Source organism: Lepisosteus platostomus, chromosome 25, assembly GCF_059453375.1.
Source record: "Lepisosteus platostomus isolate fLepPlt1 chromosome 25, fLepPlt1.hap1, whole genome shotgun sequence".
NCBI classification, from domain to species: Eukaryota; Metazoa; Chordata; class Actinopteri; order Semionotiformes; family Lepisosteidae; genus Lepisosteus; species Lepisosteus platostomus.
The window spans coordinates 16,032,903-16,056,099 of NC_142635.1; the positions used below are offsets into that span (position 1 = coordinate 16,032,903).

A 23,197-nucleotide genomic window follows, 5' to 3' on the forward strand; every position below is an offset into this window, starting at 1 on the left:
CTGTTTCAGCCAGCATTCGCCACTTTGCTTTCAGTGTGGCTGTTGTTCACTCTCTATGGGAACATGCGTTGCGCACTGCAGTGTAATTCCTACATCAGCAATGTTGTGGATGGGATTCGAATGGACTAATGGAGAATTTATTTCAGGGTGTAGCTTTTACTGGGGCAGAGTAATACATATCACATGAACTTCCCCCATAAGGTGGAAAAGGGTCCGACAGAGTAGCAGCAGAGGTGCAAGAAAGGGACCCTAAAATTCTGTCAACTTCAACCCCCCCTCCAAAACAATCCTCAAAACTTGAATAATCTAACACTCACAGCTGCAGATGGCTCATACCTATGAGAGATGGAGATGTGTGTTTAAATGGCACAGCCTGCTTCTGCAGAAACACAGGCTCTTATTCAAAGGGCAAGGCAAAAGCTGAATAAATAAAGTATCTGGTGTTGTTTATCTGTGATGGGTTCGGTGGCAGGGCTCCTGTTTCTTTAACCTCTCTCTCTCTTTAGCGCAGGCCTCAAAGGCATCAATAATTCAGGCAGGAGATTGAGAGAAGGCAGCAGACTGGAGGCAGTCCAAAATCAGTAACAGAGCCAGACTGTTAGCGTCTCAGACATCTAAAGACAAAGCCACACTCCTGCTACGAAACACAGTGTCAGGGGAAGACAAGGGTGCAGAGGGAGGAAGCCCTTCCTGTCTTTACAGCAGAGACACCTAACTGAGCTGATCGTTGATTTCAGGAAACTGACAAAACTGACATGCCCCTATCCACATCAACGGGACTGAAGTGGAAAGAGTCAGTCACTTTAAATTCCTCGACATCCATATCACCAAGGACCTCACATGGTCTCTCAACACCACCTGTCTGATCAAGATAGCGCAACAGGGCCTGTACTTCCTAAGACGGTTGAAGAAGGCTAAGATATGTCCCCAGATCCTCACAAACCTTTACAGATGCCCTACAGAAAGCACACTGACAGGTTGCATCACTGTGGTATGGCAACTGCAGTGCTGCTGACCGCAAAGCCCTACAGCGGGTGGTGAAAACTGCCCAGTCCATCACTGGGGTTGCTCTCCCATCTATCCAGGACATTTATGACAGACGGTGCTTGAGGAAAGCTCTAAGCATCATCAAAGACCCCACACACCTCAGCTACAGACTGTACGACCCTCTACCATCTGGAAAACGGTACCGGAGCATTCGGGCCCGGACTACCAGACTCGGAGACAGTTTTTACCCCCGCACTATCAAACTATTAAACTCCCAGCCTCTCTCACTCTCACCTCTGACCTGAACTCACAGTGCCTTCTTTCCTACCCAAAACTCACACATTGACATCTACCTCTACCCTACATGTCAAGAAGCTCACTCCCCATCATTTCTATCCTTTCATTCTGCTGATGCATGTTTTGCACATCTGATGTTGTTTTTGCACATTACCTGTTACCTTTTTGTTGTTTTGCACACTGCCTGTTGTCTCTGTCTTTCATTATACAATTGTATTGTTGTTGTTTTTTTGTACTACTTATCGTCTGAGAGCTAGCTCAATAGCATTTCGTTATACCATATTATATCATCAGGTGCTATTAAGAGAAGCCTTCTCAAAGATTAAATGAGCAGATGCCCACTCACTGACTATACTTTTCTCTACTACTCCCTCTAGCCTCCCTTCCCAAATCAGCTCTGAAACTCCTGCTGCAGTAGGAACAACCTCTCACAACCTCTGTCCCACCTCACCCCCTCCTTCCATCATGCATAGGACAGATGATAAGCCTCGCTTTCAGCACTGCGAGGAATAACCTCAGAGTGTCTTCAGCTCCTTGGGACAAGATCAGGCCTACCTGCCACTGTCAGAAGGAAGAAGCACTGAACCGCTTGGAAAGATTAAAGAAAATCAGGGCCAAAAGGACTTGGTGTTCAGCATTTAAATACTGTGAAAACTCTGCACTGCACCCCTACACTATACCTCCCCACACACTGTTTTATCTCTTTCTCTTTCTGTTCCTGCAAAGATTCCACTGACGCCAGTTTCCTTGACAACACACCAACAAGCTCAACTCCTTAGCTGCAAACACAGGCTCTGCCAGTTTGTCTACTGTGCCTGTATTGTCCGCCACCCTCCCCCCGTACTGCCACACTCATTCATTCAGCTTTCCCACTCTGTCAGAGCAGCAGCTCCAGCGCTCGAAACGAGACGCCTGTGCTTCAGAGTACAGCCCAGCGCATTTCGACCAGCTCCCTGGCAGCTGCGATAAAAATAACTCTGAATAAATCCCAACTCAAAATTAATTGAAGACAAAAAGTAACAAAAGAATGTCGTTTGAAAGAAGTCATCAGATATGGAAGCAGTAAATGAGAACTAAAAGCCTGACTGAAGGCCTTCAGCAGGAGCTGAAAACCCATCTACAGCTGCATCCCCTTCTGTCATACAGCTCCTACTCCACACGGGCCTGTTCCCCAAGCAAGAGAGGCTCTAGCTAGGACACCTCTAGTGTTCTCCGGCACAAACCACCTAAGTACGGTGCGCGCCTCAAGCTACATGTCTCCCCCGTACCTGGGTCTCTGCCCGTCTTCCTCTGTCCCTTTTTACTCCCACTTTCGTTAGGCACCCCTGTGCAGAGCTGTCAGAAGCCCAGCCGAGGGGAAAGTGGCAGCGGAGCTGAGCCTGGGCAAGAGCTGTGGAGAAGCTACACTCCTGAAAGCAGATGCCCAACATTCCCTGGTCCTCAGCTGAAACCCGATCCCTTCTGACTTGCTCTGCTCAGCCAGTCATGAGTGGAGAGAAAAGCATCACCCAACATCTTCCCAGCCCATTCCTTTCCCTGCTTGTGTCCTCTCCCATTACTCTCTCACTCAGATGAGCGACTCCTGCTCCGCAGAGTGGATTTTAGAAGCTTGATTTGCACAAATCTCTGAATCTACGGGACAAAGATGGAACCCTGAAGTCTGCAACACTTTCAAGGATTTCCTCCATTCATTCTGTCAGCCATCAGGAGCTGCAGCGCCCAGAGTGTAACTCATGGGGGAGCTGAAATAAGCGAGAGAGGGAAGACACACACTAATCCTGGCCCACAGTGAAGGCTGCTATACACATTTCTCTCTTCTGAACAAAAGCCAGAAAAGGAGCCCTGCTGCCCCAGCCCCCTATTGCAATGCCAGCACCCTCTATTGGCCAACTGCTGGCACAGCATGTGCCTAACACCCGCCAATCAGTTCACAGAGCACACGGTCACATGCAGTGACACCTCACGGTGTGCTTTACACCCCTCCTACCCACGGTGAAGGACGCTGAGAGAATGAGTTAGTAGTGACACCATGTTTCTATCTGCCACTAGCAGCAAGAAAAAACAGTCCAAGCTGGCCCCTGATCTCCTGAAAACAACAAACGATGTCCTTCCTGAATCACGAGTTGGACTTTTAGGTCAAAATTGCTTGACTTGACATGTTATTTTTAATTTGTCTGCTCCACTGTATTCAAATAGATAGTTTTACATGCCCATAATGTTTTTGCTTCATTATAGCTGAAGCCATAAGTACTGGCTCCATGTATCCCAATTAAGAGGTTATTCAATCAGTGTTAATTCTGATATGTGGCCAGTTCCAGTGCCAGTTATGATGTCCTGATAAAATTCAGTAATAACACCAATGTGCGACAGTGATACTTATATAGGCTGTAAAGATGGGGCACATCAGTCCTGTACCTTCAGCTCTGCTTTCAGGCAGTCAGCTTCAGTCAGACTGCTGTCTTCTTCTCACAGTTACTCCAGACCTGCTGCTCCCTTGCCTGACAGACACCTTCAAAATAAGTTGCCCTGGTGGATCCCAGCCCTGCCAGACTTCCGTGTGGGAATGAGAGGACTTCGGCGTGGGGTACCTGCTACATGCGGAGGCGTCCTGCTCAGTCCCGACAGTTCATGCTCCCTTGGCACAGAGACTGCACTCACACTGCGCACCTGGAAAGACAGCACCTGCCAATGAGCACAGCACTCAAACCCTCCACCCTGACTGGGAGATCAGTCCCAGGAAAGCTGCCAGCAGAGGCAGAGAAGAACAGAACTACAGCTAGTGTGTGAACCAGCTCTTCTATACTGCCTGGATTCCCCAGGTGTTCAAGGTCTTACACTGCGTCACTGTCGGTCTGCCTCCCTCCCTCGGCTTTCCCTTTCGGACCAGGGAGAGAGGAGGGACAGGAGAAGTGGGGCGCGAGGAGGGACAGGGGGACGTGGGGAGCCATGTCTCTGTCCTGCTATAAGCCGGGAGACACCAATCTGTGTCTCCCTAGATGCGTTCTCTGCACCAAATTGTTCTGTTTATGGTGAAGAACTGCAGCAGATCTCCACCCCAGAAGAAGAGTAGCAAGGAAGCCCTGTGGAACACATGTAATTAGTGGGGGGAGAAGTCAGAAATAGAATCACTACAGAAACAAACAATAGCTCCTAGAATATTACTGCTGCAGAGGGCTAGAGTGGCATAAAAATATTCCTTGCGTAACAGATCAACATCTTGCACTTTCACAGATCAGAGAAGTGTCCATAGGGCAAGGTTTGCAGGCCTCTTACTTTCTGTATGGAGTAAGAGCCCCACATTAACAGGCAGCAGAGACTGGAGACTCACACACAGCGAGCAAACGCTGTCCAGACCCACAGTTCACAGAGCAGCGTCACTTCTACCAACGGGTTCTGCTCTGGCCTTTCTTCGCTATTACAGTGCAGAACTTTGCTATGAGCTGCTTAATTTGTAACTTCATAACTAACAAAATCAGAATTAAGGCTGCAGCTGTAATAATGCAGTGGAGTGATCAGGAAAGGCCACGGGTTCTCTGTCCCTGTCTTACGGCATCTATGTCATCCTGTCTCCTCCCTCTATCCAAAGCTCCAAAGCCGACACAGCTGAGGAAGCCAGAGAATGCAGTGCAACACTCCAAATCCCACTGGATTGACAGACTAGGTCAGGAGCAAAACATTTATGTTGGAAAAGGAATTTCACATTAAAACCCGTACCAGACTGCTTCAAACAACAACAATACCAGCCTGTTTCAGAGGTGAGGGGTGGAAAGGCTGCTGGGATCCTTTTTCCAAGAAACCAGTCTTCAGAGAGCAGAAGAGCTCAGTCACTTCGTCATGCATTAGGTGCTGCGGAAACACCCGTGCTGACCCCTCCACACACTCCTTCCCCTCCACACGTGCGCACTGACCCCTCCACATTCGCGCATGTCCCTTCCACATGCACTGTCCCCTCCACACACGCGCACTGTCCCCGCCACACGCGCTGTCCCTAACCTGAACATGTGCTGTCCCATCAACATGCACTGTCACCTTCACACGCGCTGTCCCCTCCACACGCACGCAAGCACTGTCCTCTCGGCGCGCACACTGTCCTCTCGGCGCGCACACTGTCCTCTCGGCGCGCACACTGTCCTCTCGGCGCGCACACTGTCTCCTCCACACAACACAGTTACCTTGCGCCAGGAGCCGGCGGACAGTGGGAGTGAATGGAATCACTCAGCACACGGCGCCGCCTCTTCCTCCGCTCTCAGGAATAACTGGAGCAAACAGACAAACGCCTAAGAGGAGCAGCCCAGGCCAGAGAGAGCCGTCAGGATGGGAAAGGGGCGACAGATCGGCAGAGACGCCTGTCGAATCCCTGCTGCGGCAGACCTTGGAGCAGCTGTGAGCTGGAGCCCCAGCGAGGAGAGGCTGGGAGAGGCTGTAATCCAGAAGGGCTGGGATCAGGTTACAGGGCTGGTAAATATAGCGTTTGCCTCTGACCTCTCAGGTCACTCAGCACTCGCTTGCATTCCAGCTCTCTTAAAGCGGAAGCCTCTTACTGTCATTTTCTCTGAACTGTCCACCATAGCTTCTGCTTCGCGCTCCAGTTCAGAACTGCCAGTTCCCCACCGGGTCAACTCCCCACCATACCCCTCGGACACATGCAGGACAGGCAGAGAAATGTGCCTGTGCACACTGCAGACCCCACAAGCCCAAGGCAGGACGAGGCCCCAGAGAGGAGGCAGATGGACCGTGGCGATGTGCGCAAACTGTGCTGACCAGGCAGTAAGGCACATATTCCAACACTATTTTAACGACACACAAAGTCTGCTCCAAGGGTCTGCTGTCCCTGGCACCAGTCGTCCACCTCACTGTGATGTGAGCTCACACACAAACCGACTGCAGCTGCTACAAGCCTGATCTGTCCCCTCACCCTGATGTTTACAGGGAGCCCGATCTCTGTCCCCCACACACCACTGTGCACAGGAGGGAGCCTGATCTCTGTCCCCTCACCCCACTGTGCACAGGGAGCCCGATCTCTGTCCCCTCACCCCACTGTGCACAGGAGGGAGCCTGATCTCTGTCCCCTCACCCCACTGTGCACAGGGAGCCTGATCTCTGTCCCCTCACCCCACTGTGCACAGGGAGCCTGATCTCTGTCCCCTCACCCCACTGTGCACAGGGAGCCTGATCTCTGTCCCCTCACCCCACTGTGCACAGGAGGGAGCCTGATCTCTGTCCCCTCACCCCACTGTGCACAGGGAGCCCGATCTCTGTCCCCTCACCCCACTGTGCACAGGAGGGAGCCTGATCTCTGTCCCCTCACCCCACTGTGCACAGGGAGCCTGATCTCTGTCCCCTCACCCCACTGTGCACAGGGAGCCTGATCTCTGTCCCCTCACCCCACTGTGCACAGGGAGCCTGATCTCTGTCCCCTCACCCCACTGTGCACAGGGAGCCCGATCTCTGTCCCCTCACCCCACTGTGCACAGGGAGCCCGATCTCTGTGCCCCACACCCCACTGTGCACTGGGAGTCTGATCTCTGTCCCCTCACCCATTTGTGCCCACACCAGGAGCTCTCCAGCATGGATTCTAGGGCTCAGGTCGCCTGGCCAGTGTGGGAGCAGCCTTGCGTGATCCCACTGGAGAGGGCGGAGATGCAGTATTGAAGGGGGAACAAGGGCGAGACCTCTCTGCCAGAGAAGACTCACAGTCACTGTCTCTCCCTCCAGAGGAGCCGGTGGGTTCTGTGGCTTCAGACTTCATCACTGCCTCCCTCCCAGAGGGGCGGGTCTGTGGCACAACCTGGTGGCGTCAGGGATCAAACTGAGAAGGACTCTGCCCCACAGCCCTGGGTTACAAACAACCGTTTTTGAATTCACAATCACCCAAATGGACAAACTTCCACAAAGGCGTGTGTGTTAACCCATTTAGAAAAAAAACAAAATCAAAACAGGATTCACGCAGAGTGTGGGGACTTTTATTTCCAACGGAATTCACCAGCAACCAAATGATCAATCAGCCCCCATCCCCTTCAATTCCAAGATCGTACCAATCTACACGGGGACGTCCCATGACGTACTATCACAAGATCAGAGGTGCCACCACCACCCTGGCAATGTAGCTATTAACCAAAGCCAGCACAGGACACCGGCAGTGCAGATCTCAGCGCATATCCCAAAACTCTGTACCGCAGCTTTCATGAGGCTGCCGCGATCTAAAAACCCCACTAAAATGCTTACGGCTCTCGTCTCGCCCGTGAGATTTCCCATGACGTACTGGCTCTCACATACAGTTTGCACGGGACGGTCCGGGACATGGACACAAAAGGGCCTGGCGCCGACGGGACGTCCAGAGCTGGAATCTTGTCTGGAACTGCACCCACCGGCCCACGAGCCAGACGGAGGGGCGCGAGGCGAATAACTGCCCCCCCAAAAAAAGACAGTCGGTAACAACCTGGTCCCGCAGCGGACGCGGAGGGGACGGCCCGCTGCCGAACCGGTGCGGATGGCGTTACACAACGCGTGATGTAACACGAACCGACCGGCGCTTCGCCGGACCGGCCACTGAAGGCCAGCGGGGCAGCGCTGATCGGGGGACACCTCGTGTCACTTACATCGCCGGGCTGTCACCGGGCCCCGGGCGTGAGGGGGCGACTCCCGGGCGGAGAGACCAAGCCCGGCCGGCCGCAGCGACTCGCTCCCTGTCCCGGATCGGAGGGCTGTCTCTGCCGAAGCCCACCGGGGCGCTCTCCGCTGTCTCTCGACCCAAGATGCCTGGTCCGGGGGACTTGTCTTGTGGGGACGGAAGTTAAAACAGTGGACATTCAAAATAGTAATAATTCAAAAAAAAAAAAACAAGTTCTAAGCCCTTTTTTTACAGTCCAGTTTCTTCCCAAATAACGGGTCTCCTGCTCTCACAGTGACGTCGTCCCTTCACCTTTTTGTCGCTGATTGGTTGCTTCACTTTTCCTGACGTCACATAGCACCTCCTCCCACGCGGTTGCCTAGGTAACGGGAGTAAACACACGCCACCTCAGGACACCGTCCCATTTCGTGTAGTAGCGCACAGAGCTTTTCGTGCCCTGTTCTTGCCGTTATGAACACACCAGCCAAGAAGTAATAGGTTTATCCCTAGCTGAAAAGAGAAGATGAAAACACAACGTTTCGGCCGTGGAGCCTTCTTCAGGTGTGAGCGGCTCCACGATCGAAACGTTGTGTTTTCTGTCTTCTCTTTTCAGCATGGAAGAAACCTATTACCGTTCCCTTGCAGCCTACGCATGCTGACGCAGCTGCCCTCCTGAACTACTACTAGCCAAGAAGTGCACATAAGAAATATTTTAATATTCATTCTGAATTCTACATTGATTTGTTTTGTTGTTTGTTTTGAATAAATTCAGATTGTCCCCACAGCGGTCCTATAGGGTTTCACTGGCGGTAGACTCACATTCCTTCAGAAAAAAAAGGTCTGCAATACCGCAATAAAATACTTTCAAAGCGTTGGGATCAGAAAGAAGACGTGTGTTTGCTTGGTTTTACGGTAATCAAACTGTCGTTGTCTATCCTCTTCAATACCCCACTGCTGCTGCGGTCAAAGCAGTTGTGTTCGGGTGAGGACCCCTGGCGACGGGATGAATGAACTGCACTTGTTCTTTTCTGATCGTGTTGTCCATAGAAGGTCCGTTCAAACACCTTCGTCCTAAAACCTGTGCACTAACAGCGAGATAACGGCACGTTTCCACACCCGACCAGGTAGCTGACGAATAACGTTTGCTTTAGACAAAGCGCCGGTAGTAAAAACGTAAACGTTAAATATACACAAAGGGAAATACTGAGCTGGAAGATCTTATGAAAGACGTAGGTGTTAAAGCTGACACTTTAAATCTTTGACAGTGTGGGGAGGTCATTATGAAAGACGAACAAAATGCCAGGAAATAAAGTGAAAAGCCTAGAATTATAATACTAATTCCTTACACTTTTCTTTACACTCCACTCAAAGCGCTTAAGGCTGAAGGAACTTAGTATTGTACAGGTAAGGATTATGGGTTCGAGGCAGGTATTCAGAATCCTTAAAGACACTGACAGTCAAACCAGAGAAGTTCTTAAAGATAAACAAAAAAACAGAGAACAGTTGTGGAAACAGTGTAGAAGTGCAGTACACTAAGAACACGTGTTCTTAGAAACCCAGTGAAGCCTTCTTAGGTGAGTTTGCTGATTTTCTCTCATTTTTATGCCTTAAATTTAAAAGGATCCTTATTCTAGGGGACTTTAATATACACATTGACTCAAGGTCTTCCAGTCTGGTTAAAGACTTCATTTCTCTATTGGGATCCTTTGATCTTACTCAGTTTGTTTGTACCCCTACACATAACAAAGGACACACCTTGCATTTAATTATTGCAAATGACTCCTTTGTCTCCCACTGCTCCCCCCTTGATCTAGGCCTCTCTGACCACTTAGCCATTCTCCTCAATCTAGAATTACCTGTTTCTAACACTTCCCCCTCACGCTCTGTAAATTATCAGGCTTGGAGAGATTACTTATCTGAGTATAAGGTTACTATAGAGTCTGCTAGATCCATCTACTTCTGCCATTACCCCCGTGCCAAAAAAGCCTAACATGGCTCTCGACAATCTTAACAATTTTTGCCCCATCTCCAACTTACCCTTTCTTGCTAGTGTTCACATTACTCCTATCCTGGAGTCCTTGCACTGGCTTCCGGTCAAATTCCATGTAGACTTTAAAATCCTTATGCTCACCTATAAGGCTCTGCATGGCTTGGCACCTCAGTACCTGTCTGAACTATTATCGCCCTACTCCCCATCTCGCAACCTTCGCTCTCTAATTCTGCTCTCCTAACTGTCCTCCAAGCCCGTCTACATTGTATGGGCGACAGGGCCTTCTCCTGTTGTGCCCCCAAGCTCTGGAACTCTCTCCCCAAGGATATCAGAGAGTCACCTTCTCTAAACTCCTTCAAATCCAGACTCAAACCCTCTTCTTCAGAAGAGTCTTCACTGAACCGGTTCCATTCTTCACCCCTCTGCTCTTCTTACTACCCCCATCCACGGTCTCCTCTGTATACCGTCATTGTGTCCTATCTTGTGTAGTCTTCTTATTTATTGTTGTAGTCTTCTTATTTATTGTTGTAGTCTTCTTATTTATTGTTGTAGTCTTCTTATTTATTGTTGTAGTCTTCTTATTTATTGTTGTCATCCTGTAAAGCGCTTTGAGAAGGCACCTTTAGAGGCGCTATATAAAATAAAATTTTTCATTATTATTATTCTTCTTTACACAGAGGGTGGTGGGAGTGTGGGACAAGCTACAAAGCCATGGTGTTGAAACCGACGGCCTGGCTTCTTTCAAGTTACGGCTGAGATACTTGATCAATTAACTACTAACTACCAAAGGGGCTAGATGGGCGTAATGGCCCCTCTCATTGTAACACGTTTTCTTACGTTCTTATTACTTTATGCCTCAGCTACACCGCTCTATTGTAATATCGCACTGCGGCGCCCTCTGGTGGACACTAATGATGTCCATCTCACTGCTTGAAATACAGTGAACTTTGAACCATATTTCACAGAATCGTGTACAGTACAATCCAATGTGGGCAATCCGTAGGATTTCAACACCTGCAGGGAACTGTAGACGTTTCCAGTGACGTTATTCAATGTTTTAATCTAATTTTACAGTATGTGTACCAAAGTGTTAACCTTTCAGGGAGAACACACAAATCATATATTTCGTTTAAATGTTGTGTATATCAAATAGTATGAAGTGTACACAGTAATTTATATTTTTCTATAACCTTTCCAATTATATATATATATATTACAATTGCGATTGCAGCAGCAATTAATTTTATTCTTTGTTGAGCAAAAAAAAAGAGCTTTATTTAGTTTCTTAGTAATCTTTAAAGGGGTGAATTCATGATGACCCGTTCCTCTAAACACAACCGCATTGCTGTGTGTTGAGTCAGACCCTTCTCTATCGGTCCTCACAGATACCAGGTGTCAGGGAGTCTACGTCAGGCCACCCATCTCTTACAAACTCGCGGTGCCCTAATCCTGAACCGGATTCCATTAGAAATGACACAAAAAAAAAAACACCACCACAATCACAAAGAATGTGCTCTTCTGATCTTTTATGACGGCGGTCGCATCCTGCTCTGTGCATCGTAACGGACATCAGAACCAGCCTTCAGTCTCGTAACGAGGAAACTAAATGCAGCTGCAGACCACTACAGTGTATGATCTCCTGGCACAGTCAGGGGAACAGAGCATGAGCCTCACAGATAGCTGCGTTTATTGTTACTGCTTTTACAGCACTGTAAATTCATCAGTCGTTTCTATATATCTTATGAGTCATCGTCAGTGATTCATAGGGCTTTAGCAAGAGGTGCTTCTGTATGACAATTCTTTAATTAACCCTGACACTGGCCTTTAGGTCTGTGACTTAACCAGGATTTCGCCGTCGAATCACCGCAGTCTGTGTTCCAGCGGCCCAGGGCATCCGAGGATGTCAGCCGGCACACCAAAGCGTTTTAATTACATGCTGCAGTACGCACCCCGCCTTTCATGTCAATGTTTAATTATATACTGTGCGACGCACCGCGCGTTTTCAGGCGTTGTAAGATTTGTGCTGAAAGTACATCGCCCATTAAAGGACACCTAATCGACGGGCGTCAGCAGAAAAACTGAAAACATTACGCTTAAGTTGAAACAATGACCTCAAGTGTATCATTAGCGGGCATTGCATATGCCCACCACCGGAGGGCGCGCTTAAAGATGCTTGCAGCCGTCACGCAGGTGACCCACCAGTGTTCAGTGCCGTACAGTCCGTTGTCGAAAATGGCTTCAAGATGACGACATCTTCTCGACATCCCTTTGTCTTTACAAGAATCCCCCAAAGCCATGTCTGTGATTTAACCCCCCAGTGCAGACAGGTGTCTGCTGCAGGACTCTGGGGTAATTTCTTCACAAATGACCCCAACAAGCAGACCAAATAGGGAACAGTTTCAGTTTATTTTTTCAAATAAGGCAAGAACAGACAAAATACCTATACAAGATCAAATAAAAGTCATTTATCTTACAAAATGTCTCATCACAAACCCCACATCAACAGGAGCTCTCGCCTGGATGGTGCCAGCTTGGCTCACCATCGCCCCCCCCAGGCCACTGCCTGTGCCACCGCCTGGCGCCAGGAGAGTGTCTGTTCTGCAGCGCCTCTGGCAGACGTGCAGAGCCGAGCAGCGCGAGGACAGCGGGTGGGACAGACGGTGACCAGTGTTCACCCTGCTGAGGGGCAGGAGGACGGGGGACTGTGCCCGAAGCTCAGGGCAGCACCCACACATCGCACCAGAACATTTTACACAGTTTCCATGGTAATCTACACAAGTAACAAACAGATAGACATTATCTTACAGCTCCTCCGCCAGACTCGAATAACATCCACGCCTTGGGGGAGGGTCACATCTCACAGAAAAAGTAGCTCCAGGTCAGCAGGAAAGACCCATGTTTTTCTGGTGTTTTTGAACATTTCTAGTTCTTAACCACGAGGGCTTGACAGCAAGAAAAACACAGAAAAAACATTTCTTTCCCCTAGAATTATGCCAGAGGGGCCATGTTAAGGTTCCAGCAAACAGCTGAGGGCGCAGTGCCTAGCGGGCCGAGCTCACAGCCTCAGCCCAGGGCGAGCCACGGAGCGCACCTCGCTGATCCCCCGAACGCCTGTTCAGGCCGAACTGACTCAGGGGGTCTGGGTGTTGCCAGCGAACAGCACATGGACTCTGTCCAGCAGGGGCCACCAGCATGACAGCATGAGCCATGCAACAGGAAGGAGAAATCGGTAGTTCATCAAGGTGAAAAAATGGCCCACAAAATTCATAAAAGCAATATTAAAAGCAAATGAAAATTACAGTAAAAACAAACTCAAAATTAAAATGTGCACAGGAAGTGCAGGGCTGGGGTCCAGTCTCATGCAGCTCGTCAGTTTCGGGAAACCGACGCCGCTGTTCGGGTGATCCCGTCACACCACGAAGGAAGACTTCTGCCGGAACTCCCCCTGGAAGACACAGTCCATCATGCTCAAGGCTCCCACAGGCATGGTTGGAAAACACCTGCTTGGCTTATATAAAACGGACACCTATCCCAGCGTTCCCGCATCGGCCTGCTCAGGGGCGGATCCAGAGGCCCAGACGACAGCGTGCAGCCTGTGCCCCTCTCTGCTGCCTCCTGCTGGATTCTCCCTCGACACAAATTCAATTCCCTGCTGTTCCAGTGAGCGGGCATTCAAGACACACAGCTGAGCTAACCCTGCCTGGACATGCCAGCCCTAGATGTGTACTTGGACTTATGAGGACTTGCACATTTTCATAAGGGGTGATACAGGAAGCAGGCACAGGGTGACCCCTGCCAGCAGCCTCAGCCTGCAGACACAGGGGGTCAGGGCTGCTGAATTACCAGGCCCCTGTCATACAGAAGCCCACTGAGCAGGAGTTCAACATCAGCTGCAAGATGGCATGTTTTGCGAACCCCATCTGATTTCTTTACAAAGGGAGAGGGCTATGCATGTGGCTGAACTGAAATAGATCAAGCATCAAATCAAAAGGTGAGGATATTCAGGATCTTGAATTAAATGTTTACAAAACTGGAAAGAGCTCCAGGCAGAACGAGACAGTCAAAACAGGACCAGGGCGATGGCACCCTCAGTACAACACAGTACTTACATCTTTCTCATCCATGTTCACTGGTGGCTGGCTGTACAACACCGTGGGCTTCCTGCACAAGAAAGAGATATCAGCTCATTCTTAGGTCTCCAACTCATTCACTGCATGACCCGCTGAATGCTTTCAAATTACTGCTTCATGACTCTGCACTGTTTAATCTTTTCACAGAGATACTTTTAAGCTGTATTTGGAGGCCATTTTTATAAACAGCAAACAGTTCAAACAGATATTATATATCACCCTACAGCTCACAACCCACTGAGGCTCAGCAGGTGTGAGCCTGGCCAGTACTTGGTTGGGAGACATCCTGGGAAAAGCTAAGATTACTGCTGGAAGGTGGGGCCAGCAGGGGGTGTTCACCCTGTGGTCTTTCTGGGTCCTAATGCTCCAGTGTAATGATGGGGACACCATACTGTAAAAAAAAAAGCCACCACCCTTTGGAATGCAAAACCAAGGTCTTTACTCTCTGTGGTCATCCCAGGGCATTTCTCGAAGAGAGTAGGGGTGTTACCCCTGTGTCCTGACCAAATTTCCCCCTGGCTTTGAACAATCATAGCCTCCTAATAATCCCCCTCTCTGAACTGGCCTCATCACTCTGCTCTCCTCCCCACTGAGAGCTGGTGTGTGGGGAGAGGACTGGTGCACCATCCAGGTGGGGGTACACACTGGTGGGGGTGGAGGGGATCCCCATGACCTGTAAAGCACTTTGACTGGAGTGCCCAGAAAAGCGCTGTACAAGTTTCAGGATTATTATAAAACATCCAGCATTCAGGAGATAATGCTTACAGTGTTATTTTGTTCCTAGTTAAGATTCTCATGCCCGTCTAGGCACACTATACAGTATACCAACTTCTATTCTAGTTAACGGTATATCCAAAACCAATTTAGTTGATTTAAGTTCTCATAAAAAAGTACAATTTCTTACCTTTCAGATTTTTCTGTAAAACAAAAAGAGAAAAAAAATTAACAATTTTTATAGCAAAAAATTTTCAAACAACCTATTTATGGACCACGGTCATTTAGACATGGCGTAGTTACAAGTCCTCAACACAAGAATTCTAGTGGGGGAGAAATTCACACTTGTTTGCTTTAGCTTGTTTCCTAAAATAAAAAAAACGAAGTTCTAATGCATCAAAAAATTATTCCGCATAAATCAAGGTTTTCGGCAGGTACATTTCTCAGCACTGGGAGCTCCTTCCTCCTTCAAAGAAAGGAAACGCAAACCCTCAATGAAGGTTAAAGGGCCTCAGCGGTCCCTCTTTGTACTCACTCGGCAGGTATCCCTTGCGATAGGCATACCACAGGCCAAATCCCAGCAGCAGCAGGAACAGGAGGGCTACAATCACTCCAGCCACGATCCCGCCAGTGTTCACATCCTCTGAGGCAGGAGGAGAAAAAAAACGGCATCAAGTCAGAGCTGATCCAGCCGGACAAGAAGACAGCTCTCGGGGTTTCCACTTCTGAGATCCCTCCCCTGCACAAGCCTTTACTCCCAGCCGACGGCATTTAGCAGCTACAGCACTGGGATCAAGAGGGTGGGAAGAGGAATGAAAGAAAACTAGAGCCCAGATCCACTGGGAGACGGTGTGGCCAGTAGGAGAAGACACGCCCTTCCTCTGGACAGCAACGGGCTGCCGACCGATAACTGCTCTATACTGGTCACACACCGCAGCCCAGACACTCCTCCAGTATCAGACTGCAGGGTTGGGAACTGCTCAATGGCAGTGGGCAGTGGGGGTTGCTACTGGATGGCAATGGCAGTGGGGGTTGCTACTGGACTGGGCCAAGATGAGACACTCAGCAGACATGTACTTACTCACGACCATCATCACCGCATCACAGCTGGCCGGGTTTCCAAAGCCATTCTGAGCCGTACAGTAGTACTTCCCCGAATCGGCCTTCGACACGCGCGGGAATTTCTGAGAGAGAGAAGACATGAAGTAACAGAACGTTCTGGGGTGTGGCCCAGCTAAGGAATGTGCAAACACTGTTCAGACCAACAGCAGGTACTTCAGAAGTCACAAACACTACAAGACGAAGTCCTGCAGTCACTATGCTCTGACTCCGTCTGTCAGCCAAGCGATGACGCTAATAAAAGACCCTAACCTTATACAGCACTTTTCCAGCCAAAGTGCTTTACAGACATTTTTCATCTGTTTAATGACCACAGAGAGTCAGTACTTTGATTTTACATCTAATCCAAACGATGGCGCCTGTTTTTTTACAGTAAAGTGTTCCTGTCACTATACTGGGGCATTAGGACCCACACAGACCGCAGGGTGAGCGCCCCCTGCTGGCCCCACTCACACCTCTCCCAGCAGCAGCCTCAGCTTTCCCAGGAGTCTCCCCTCCAGGTACTGGCTACAGGAGGCTGTTGCAGCCACTCACCAGGGTGCCATCTTTGGGATTCAGAACGTAGGAAGAGTTTGCGAAGGCAGGGAACTGCTTAGGGTTCTCAGGGAGAAGAGTTGAGCCATTGTACCACTTGTAGGTGGAAGGAGGGGAGCCATCTCCGTCATAGCAGGTGAGGGTGACCTCACTCCCTGTGGTCACCGAAGCAGGAATGTAGCACTTTGGGATGGACGGAGGCACTGCGGGCACAAAGCACTTATCACTGCCATGACCTCTGACCCCACAGCTACCAGAGTTCACTGCAGAAGCATTGCAGGGCCTGTACACTGACACGGAGGCCACGCCGGCCTGCGGTTGGACACTGGCACTGTAATGTCATGTAGAATCCACCAGAGGGCACAGCTGTAAGATTTTTCTGCCATCCCCACAGAAGACATCGTCCTTGTGGGAGCACATTGGAGATGACTAACGCTCTGTGTAAGTGACTAAAATAAAACGTACAGGGAACACGAGGAACAGCCACGCCGACACCCTGGAGCCCCTACCTTGAACGACCAGCTGTATTTTGGTAGAAGCAAAGCCTTCCTTAGAGGAGACATCACAGGTGTACTCGCCATTGTCCTGGCGCGTCACCTTCGAAAACCGCAGCCCAGTCGGCAACAGCTGAATACGATCTCCGTACTTTGCTGAGTTTGTAAAAAAAAAATACACCCACATGAGATCCTGTCCCCCACACACAGCGCTCACACCCAGCCCCTTCCTCCTAGTCACGGGAGAGAGCAGCTGATCCAAAACATTCAGCTGCAGATCAAACCTCAAGATGCGGGATTCTGGGAAAATCAAACCACTAGCAAATAAGACAGTATATAACATTTGTGAATGCAAACAACCCCCCGGTTAGCACAATTCAAACACACAAAAAAAACCGATAACATACCTGTTGGTTTGCTATCATAAAACAGGAAAACTTGAGATCCTGATTTATCCTTGTATTTCCATTCAACTCTTGGGTTCACAAAGTCAGCAGAATACTGGCAGTTTAGATCTGCCCCTGAAAGAAAAAGTAGAACAAATTGTGATTCAAAAAGGATATTATCTTATTCAACTAGAAGAATTACTTCTCTGCTATCTTCCTGCCTAGCATAGCTCAGCAGCCCTTGCATCTCACAAGCCTTAACTTTGACCTCTGACCCCACCTTCAGTCCACACTGCTTCCTTATCTAATGTCCTGCTTTTCTAAGTCAACAGTACCTGACAATCATGTCCTGATTCTTGGCACAGGGGGGTGCAGTCCTGACCAGCTGTAGCTGTGAGGAGTCTAAGTTGCCAAGGAATCACTTTGTATACAAAGTTAAGATGTTTCTCGACAGTAAGCGAACAGAGACACCTGGCTTTATCACGATTACACTGAGCGGTAGTCTCTGTAAAGCCCCCCTAATGAAAGCAGGCAGTGTCACACAGGAAGACCAACCTGAGTTCTCTGGCACTTGGACTACAGGTGTGTTGGTGGTGACGGATAAGCCGGATGCTGTTCCTGAGAGAGACAGAAAGAGAGAAACCATATAATTATATCATGATCACTGTGATAGAAGCTTCGATTTTGCTCACCAGCCGAACCAACAAACTCACACAGGCCTGTGTTTTGAGCTGCATCACATGGGCTGACTTTTGACCTGACTGGCCTGTAGCAGGTTCATTAAGGGCATCGATTCCTGGCTCTGGATCTCCACACACCACATAAATCCAACCCTCTTGTGACTTCTTTATTCAACATGGGGTTGGGCAGGGGGCATGGAGCCTAACCTGGCAAATAACGGGCACGAGACAGGATAGACCCTGGACAGGATGACAGTCGATCACAAGGCAGACACAGAAACACACATTCCAGTTTTCCCAGAAGCTAATTAACCCATCAGAATGCCTTTGGGCTGTGGGAGGAAACCAGAGCCCCTGGAGGAACCCTTCCTCCACACAGATAGCACCCCAGGAACAGAACTCAGGGACCCCAATGCACGAGACCCCAATGCGCCACAGTGCTGCCCACACAACATCAAACAGAACAAAAACCAGTTCACTTGCATGGCTGGTAGACCAGTAAATCCAGGGAGGAAAAGGAAGCGCCATTTCCCTCACCTGCTGCGGTGCACAGGTCACACATTTCACCCATCACCAGCAGAGGAACAGACTCCTCAGGAGTAAGGGTTGTGGGAGCTACCTGTCCTTGTAAATGATGCTGATAATACTGGCTTCTTTCAAGAAATGGCTGGATGAGATCCTGGAATAAATTAACTATTAACTGCTAAATGATCTAGGTGGGCCAAATGACTTCCACTCATTTGTAACTGGTCTCGTGTTCTTAAAATGTCTCTGACTGAGACGCTGAGCCACACTTCCTCAAGAGGGGTAATTCAAACCAGGCTGACAGGCAGTTTCAGGAAAAGGTTTGTAAATGATTGTTTACCATGAGGTAAGAAGAAATATGAGTCACTCAGAAGGTGGAAATTGCCCAGTTAGGCAAACTTGCGCTTGGTGGAAAGATAGCTACACAGAGCACAAATGCTATGTCTCTTCTTTAATCACACAAGATTCACACGGGAAAGTTTACAGATTTCAACATCAGGAATACTGGAGAGACGACTCAGAGAAGACTGAAGGGATTTTATTCAGCTGGCCATGACTCCCAATCCTGAATGTATTCTAACATGTTAAATCTCTGACAGTTCTGGGAGTTTAAGGGAGCACATGTATATGTATTGTGAAGAACAAGCCATGAGGAAATGTTTGCTATGAGCACCCCAAGGCACAAGGGGAAGAGTGAAGAGCTCAATGTGCCCTTCACACAGTCACATGTGCACCCAGAAACAAATATGACCAAGCACAGAGCACTAGAGAGTGGAATCAGACTCGACTACTGAGAAACAGCCATGAGAACTTCCTCAACTGCAGCGTGTTTGCTCAAAGCTCAGTTTCAGGGAGGTCCGCAGAGATAAGAGCACAGCAGAACAGATATGACAACAATGTCGCAACACGGAAAACAAAAGTGAAAAATACTAGAGGTGAATGGTCATCTATGCATTAATCCTCTCCAGTCTGGCATTTCCAAAAAGGAGGCCCCAGCGTTTTTTCAAGAAAAGATAGCTGTTCTGCCCACCTGGATGGTAACACAGCCAAACACAGAAATAAGGCAGTATGGAGGAAATAAGGCAAAACATAACTGCAAGAATACTTCAAACTAACACCTGCGCAGCAGCAGAACAGACGTATCCCCTATAACTACTAAGAATAATGTTAGATAGAACAGGACAGCATTCTTATCCCTTCGATAGCTCAGTTGTTAGAGCACAGGACTGTAATGGAAACAGCTGGGAATCCTGAGGTCGCTGGTTCGAATCCGGCTCGAAACCAGGTACTTTTTGGGCGGAGCGGTGGCTCTGTGGTTTAGGACCTGTGTCTGTGACTGGAAGGTTGCGGTTCAAATCCCGCAGCCGGCAGAGGAATCCTACTCTGTTGGGCTCCTGAGCAAGGCCCTTAACCCCAGCTGCTCCAGGGGCCCCTACGATGGCTGACCCTGCGCTCTGACCCCAGGCTTCTCTCCCTGTCTGTGTCTCATGGAGAGCACGCTGGGGTCTATGAAAAGATAATTCCTAATGCAAGAAATTGTAAAGGGTTAATAAAGTGATGTTATTATTATCAGCTAAACCAGTTCTGTCCTGTGCAATCGTCTGATTTCTCATGTAGATTCACATCTGAATTCGTACAGGCATGCTTATTTCAACTTTAATCTGAGAAGGCACAGAAACCCAGGGTGCAAGCTGCCTGTTCACACCTACACAAACTGAAAATAAACAGGTTTCAATTCAACAGGTTCAACTGGACAGTCCTGTTCAACCCCATCAGCCTCCAAGCTGCATGGCTGGTCGGCAATTTTAATACTAACAGGAAACTCCTGCAGAGAAGTACTCAGCCCAGAGGAAGAATGGAATTCACTCTCTTTTCAGGGGAAGTTTCTCTCCCTAACAAAGATCAGCACGAACCAGACATTTGCATGTGGGAGCAGACATGCATAAGGAAGGAGAGTGTTTCTCACAAAGTGCTGAAGCCTAACTCTGCAGCAGTCTGCTCTGGAAGGACAGTCCCAGCCATCACCAGAACTGCTCTCGTGAAAGCCAGGATATCCGCTGAACTTTACCCAGGGCTTCTGGACAACCTGGAATCTGACCAGTACCAACTATATCACTGCTGAATGCACTCAGGCAGCACAGCTGAGGGACAAGACCAGGCACGCTTTGAAACAGCAAGCGAATTAAAAACATGATAAATGCCACTGTGTGACAAGGACAGACATGAGTAATACCCCCTACCAACTTTCACAAACGGTCACGCTCAGAGAACACAAGCATGGTGTCTGAAAGCGCTCTGGTCTGAAATGCCAGGACCAACATTCAGCTGAAGGAGCTTCCTGTCCTCAGATTTTAGTGCATGTCCCCACTGGGCATTCAAATCGGAGAACAGGACGGATTCTGCACAAAGGGTGGCACAAGTATGAAACAAGCTGTGGGTGAAATTAATTAGATCAATTAGCTATTAACAACCAAACAGGCCAAAAGGGTTGAAAAGCCATTGCCATGACTGCAACTACATAGAAATACAAACACTGCTGTGCAAAGTGCAACAACACCTCCAGTTAAACCCAGAGCTCCGCTAAGGTGCGGAGACTGAACTCGGATTTGTAGGTAAACACGCTTTTCCCAGAACTTCTCAAAGTGTGTTAATCCACCACATTAATTTTAAGTGTCAATCTTTTTCCAGCTGGAGAATATCCGCTCTAAACTTGGTTGATATGAAAGACAAAGTTCAGTGGCACTGAAGAGCAAGCAAACACGCGGACCTGCCGAGACCCTTCGTCCCCGTCTGTGATTAAGCGGTGGCGGACTGCCAGAGCGGGCACGACAGACACTGCAGCACTTGCCCATGTCGGGGACAGGACGCAGGTTCACTTCCCTAAAACCGAAAAGACTGGGCAAAGTCAGGCGGAGCAGCAGGCGGTAGGGAAGAGCAGCCCCCACAGTCCGTCCCGGGGGGCTCAGGTCCCTCCCCGGCTGTTTATCGGGGTTAACAGCCCCCTCCCGACATGGGATGTTTGTCACCGTTGCTGCTCTCTGCTTGCGCTGGACCGGGGCCATGGCATCGGCGTGTATCTTGAGCCCGAACCCGGACTCGGCCGGTCCTCAACCGCGTTTCTTTCACAAGCCTTTCTGTTGCTCCTCCGGTTTTTAAATTCTGATCGCTCCAACGTTTTAAAGAAACCACGACCCAGTTCCCGGTGCGCAATATTATTGACCACTGAAAACAGAAACGTGCATCTGGATTTTGTAATATACCTGTTGGAAGAATGATTAGCGACCGGACCAACAGCACAGAGATAACCTTCAATAATGCAAACTACAGTTCTAAGTTTCACATTTCAGTTTAGCTGCTAAACAACACGCAAACGCAAACGATGACCGCCGAACAAACGTGTAATTAAGCACTAGACGCCTACAATCTGACTGAAGCTTAATTCTGCCGCACCTATCTTTCGAGTTACATCTTTTCATAACTCCTTCCTCAGAGCTATTGTACCTGGCTGGCTTACGCCGATAACAGTGAACAGTCTTGAAGAAAGTGGTCCGTTTAAAAGGACTGACCCAGCCATCATACACAAGACTCCTCACCTGCTGTAAACACGAAGACAATGGCGAGGGTGACCATGTCGAAACTAATCACTCGCTTTCTTGGTTTACCATCCAGTAACGTCGCCATCGCTGACAAATTTCGCTTGTTGAAGAAATCCTCGAGTATGCTTAGCTGTGGGTATTCGGGGGAAGGGAAGGGGGTCGTATTCCTCCGACGGGTTAAATCCAACTCGAAACCGGAGCAAATCCAGAAATCGGAAACAAGAGAGGACTCTAACCGGGACTCTAAAAGGCTGCCCTGCTCTGAACCTACGCTCACGCCCTTCCGCATAGCCTCACCTGTCCGCAGGTGTGATTGGACCGCTGCGCGCGGCCCCGCCTTGTCACGTGGCTGGAGCTGGAGGGTCTTTCCGCACCAGTATCGGTGTTGTTGTTCACTGGTTTCAAGTCAAGGAATTCGGAGATCACGACTCGCTTCCATATTGTTTCCGTTTGAGGTAGAAACACACATCTGAGTTTCCGTGGCCGACTATTTCTTACTTTTCACATTAGAGTTGACCACCGGCTATGTGTTATTCTATTTTAATGCGCAACTTTTATCTTTCCGTGACTCGTGTGTATCTAAATACTGTGGATGAAACGAAGTATTCAAATACACAAAACTTAAGTTATACCGAGATATTAATACATTTTGTAGCAGCAATTTCAGAACACAATATACAGATGTGCACTTCACCCTCAGGGGTAGGTAAAAGTCTATTGCTTTCATCGTTTTACATTAACTGTGGCTCAGGCGCATTTACAAAGCTGATCAACACATTTGTAATGCTCTACTCGCTGGGGTATCTAAATCTATATTGAACAAACTGCAGTTTGTCAAAAATTCAGCAACCAGAATCCTGACCAGGTCTAGTGCAAGTGTTCACATTACTCCTATCCTGGAGTCCTTGCACTGGCTTCTGGTCAAATTCCGTGTGGACTTTAAAATCCTCACGCTCTCCTATAAGGCTCTGCATGGCTTGGCACCTCAGTACCTGTCTGAACTATTATCACCCTACTCCCCACCTCGCAACCTTCGCTCTCTAATTCGGGTCTCCTAACTGTCCTCCAAGCCCGTCTATACTCTATGGGTGACAGGGCCTTCTCCTGTTGTGCCCCCAAGCTCTGGAACTCTCTC

At 49.0% G+C, this 23,197-nt stretch overlaps 2 protein-coding genes and 1 non-coding gene across 7 annotated transcripts in view; 1 reads left to right on the top strand and 2 right to left on the bottom strand.

The window, feature by feature from the left end:
- Positions 1-8,213, bottom strand: part of usp2a (ubiquitin specific peptidase 2a) — a 32,984-nt gene extending 24,771 nt beyond the window's left edge. The window contains exons 1-2 of one of the 4 annotated variants that reach the window (XM_088618849.1): positions 7,884-8,213; positions 3,873-3,951 (exon numbers count right to left, since the gene is read on the bottom strand). The gene's annotated coding sequence lies outside the window, so the exon portion shown is untranslated. Of the gene's footprint in view, positions 1-3,699; positions 3,794-3,872; positions 3,952-5,456; positions 5,705-7,883 lie in introns of those variants that run through there. The other 3 variants (XM_088618850.1, XM_088618852.1, XM_088618851.1) reach the window with 3 other exon arrangements.
- A 4,058-nt stretch (positions 8,214-12,271) lies between these two features.
- LOC148641230 (junctional adhesion molecule A-like) lies at positions 12,272-22,349 on the bottom strand. 2 transcript variants are annotated; one of them, XM_088619268.1, is made up of 9 exons: positions 22,060-22,347; positions 17,817-17,879; positions 17,283-17,396; positions 16,891-17,031; positions 16,382-16,584; positions 15,810-15,912; positions 15,264-15,371; positions 13,994-14,931; positions 12,272-13,329 (listed from the first exon to the last, which is right to left on the bottom strand). In XM_088619268.1, exons 1-8 carry the CDS (start codon positions 22,145-22,147, stop codon positions 14,915-14,917), a joined length of 837 nt encoding a protein of 278 aa, XP_088475394.1. In that variant the 5' UTR covers positions 22,148-22,347; the 3' UTR covers positions 12,272-13,329; positions 13,994-14,914. The 2 variants fall into 2 exon arrangements, with proteins under 2 accessions (XP_088475394.1, XP_088475395.1); XM_088619269.1 differs by lacking the exons at positions 12,272-13,329; positions 13,994-14,931; positions 15,264-15,371 and adding an exon at positions 15,694-15,737 and having other exon boundaries at positions 15,768-15,912; positions 22,060-22,349.
- trnay-gua (transfer RNA tyrosine (anticodon GUA)) lies at positions 19,662-19,753 on the top strand. Its single transcript is given in 2 exon segments — positions 19,662-19,698; positions 19,714-19,753. It is a non-coding gene; the product is annotated as a tRNA-Tyr (tRNA).
- Positions 22,350-23,197: the final 848 nt, after the last annotated feature.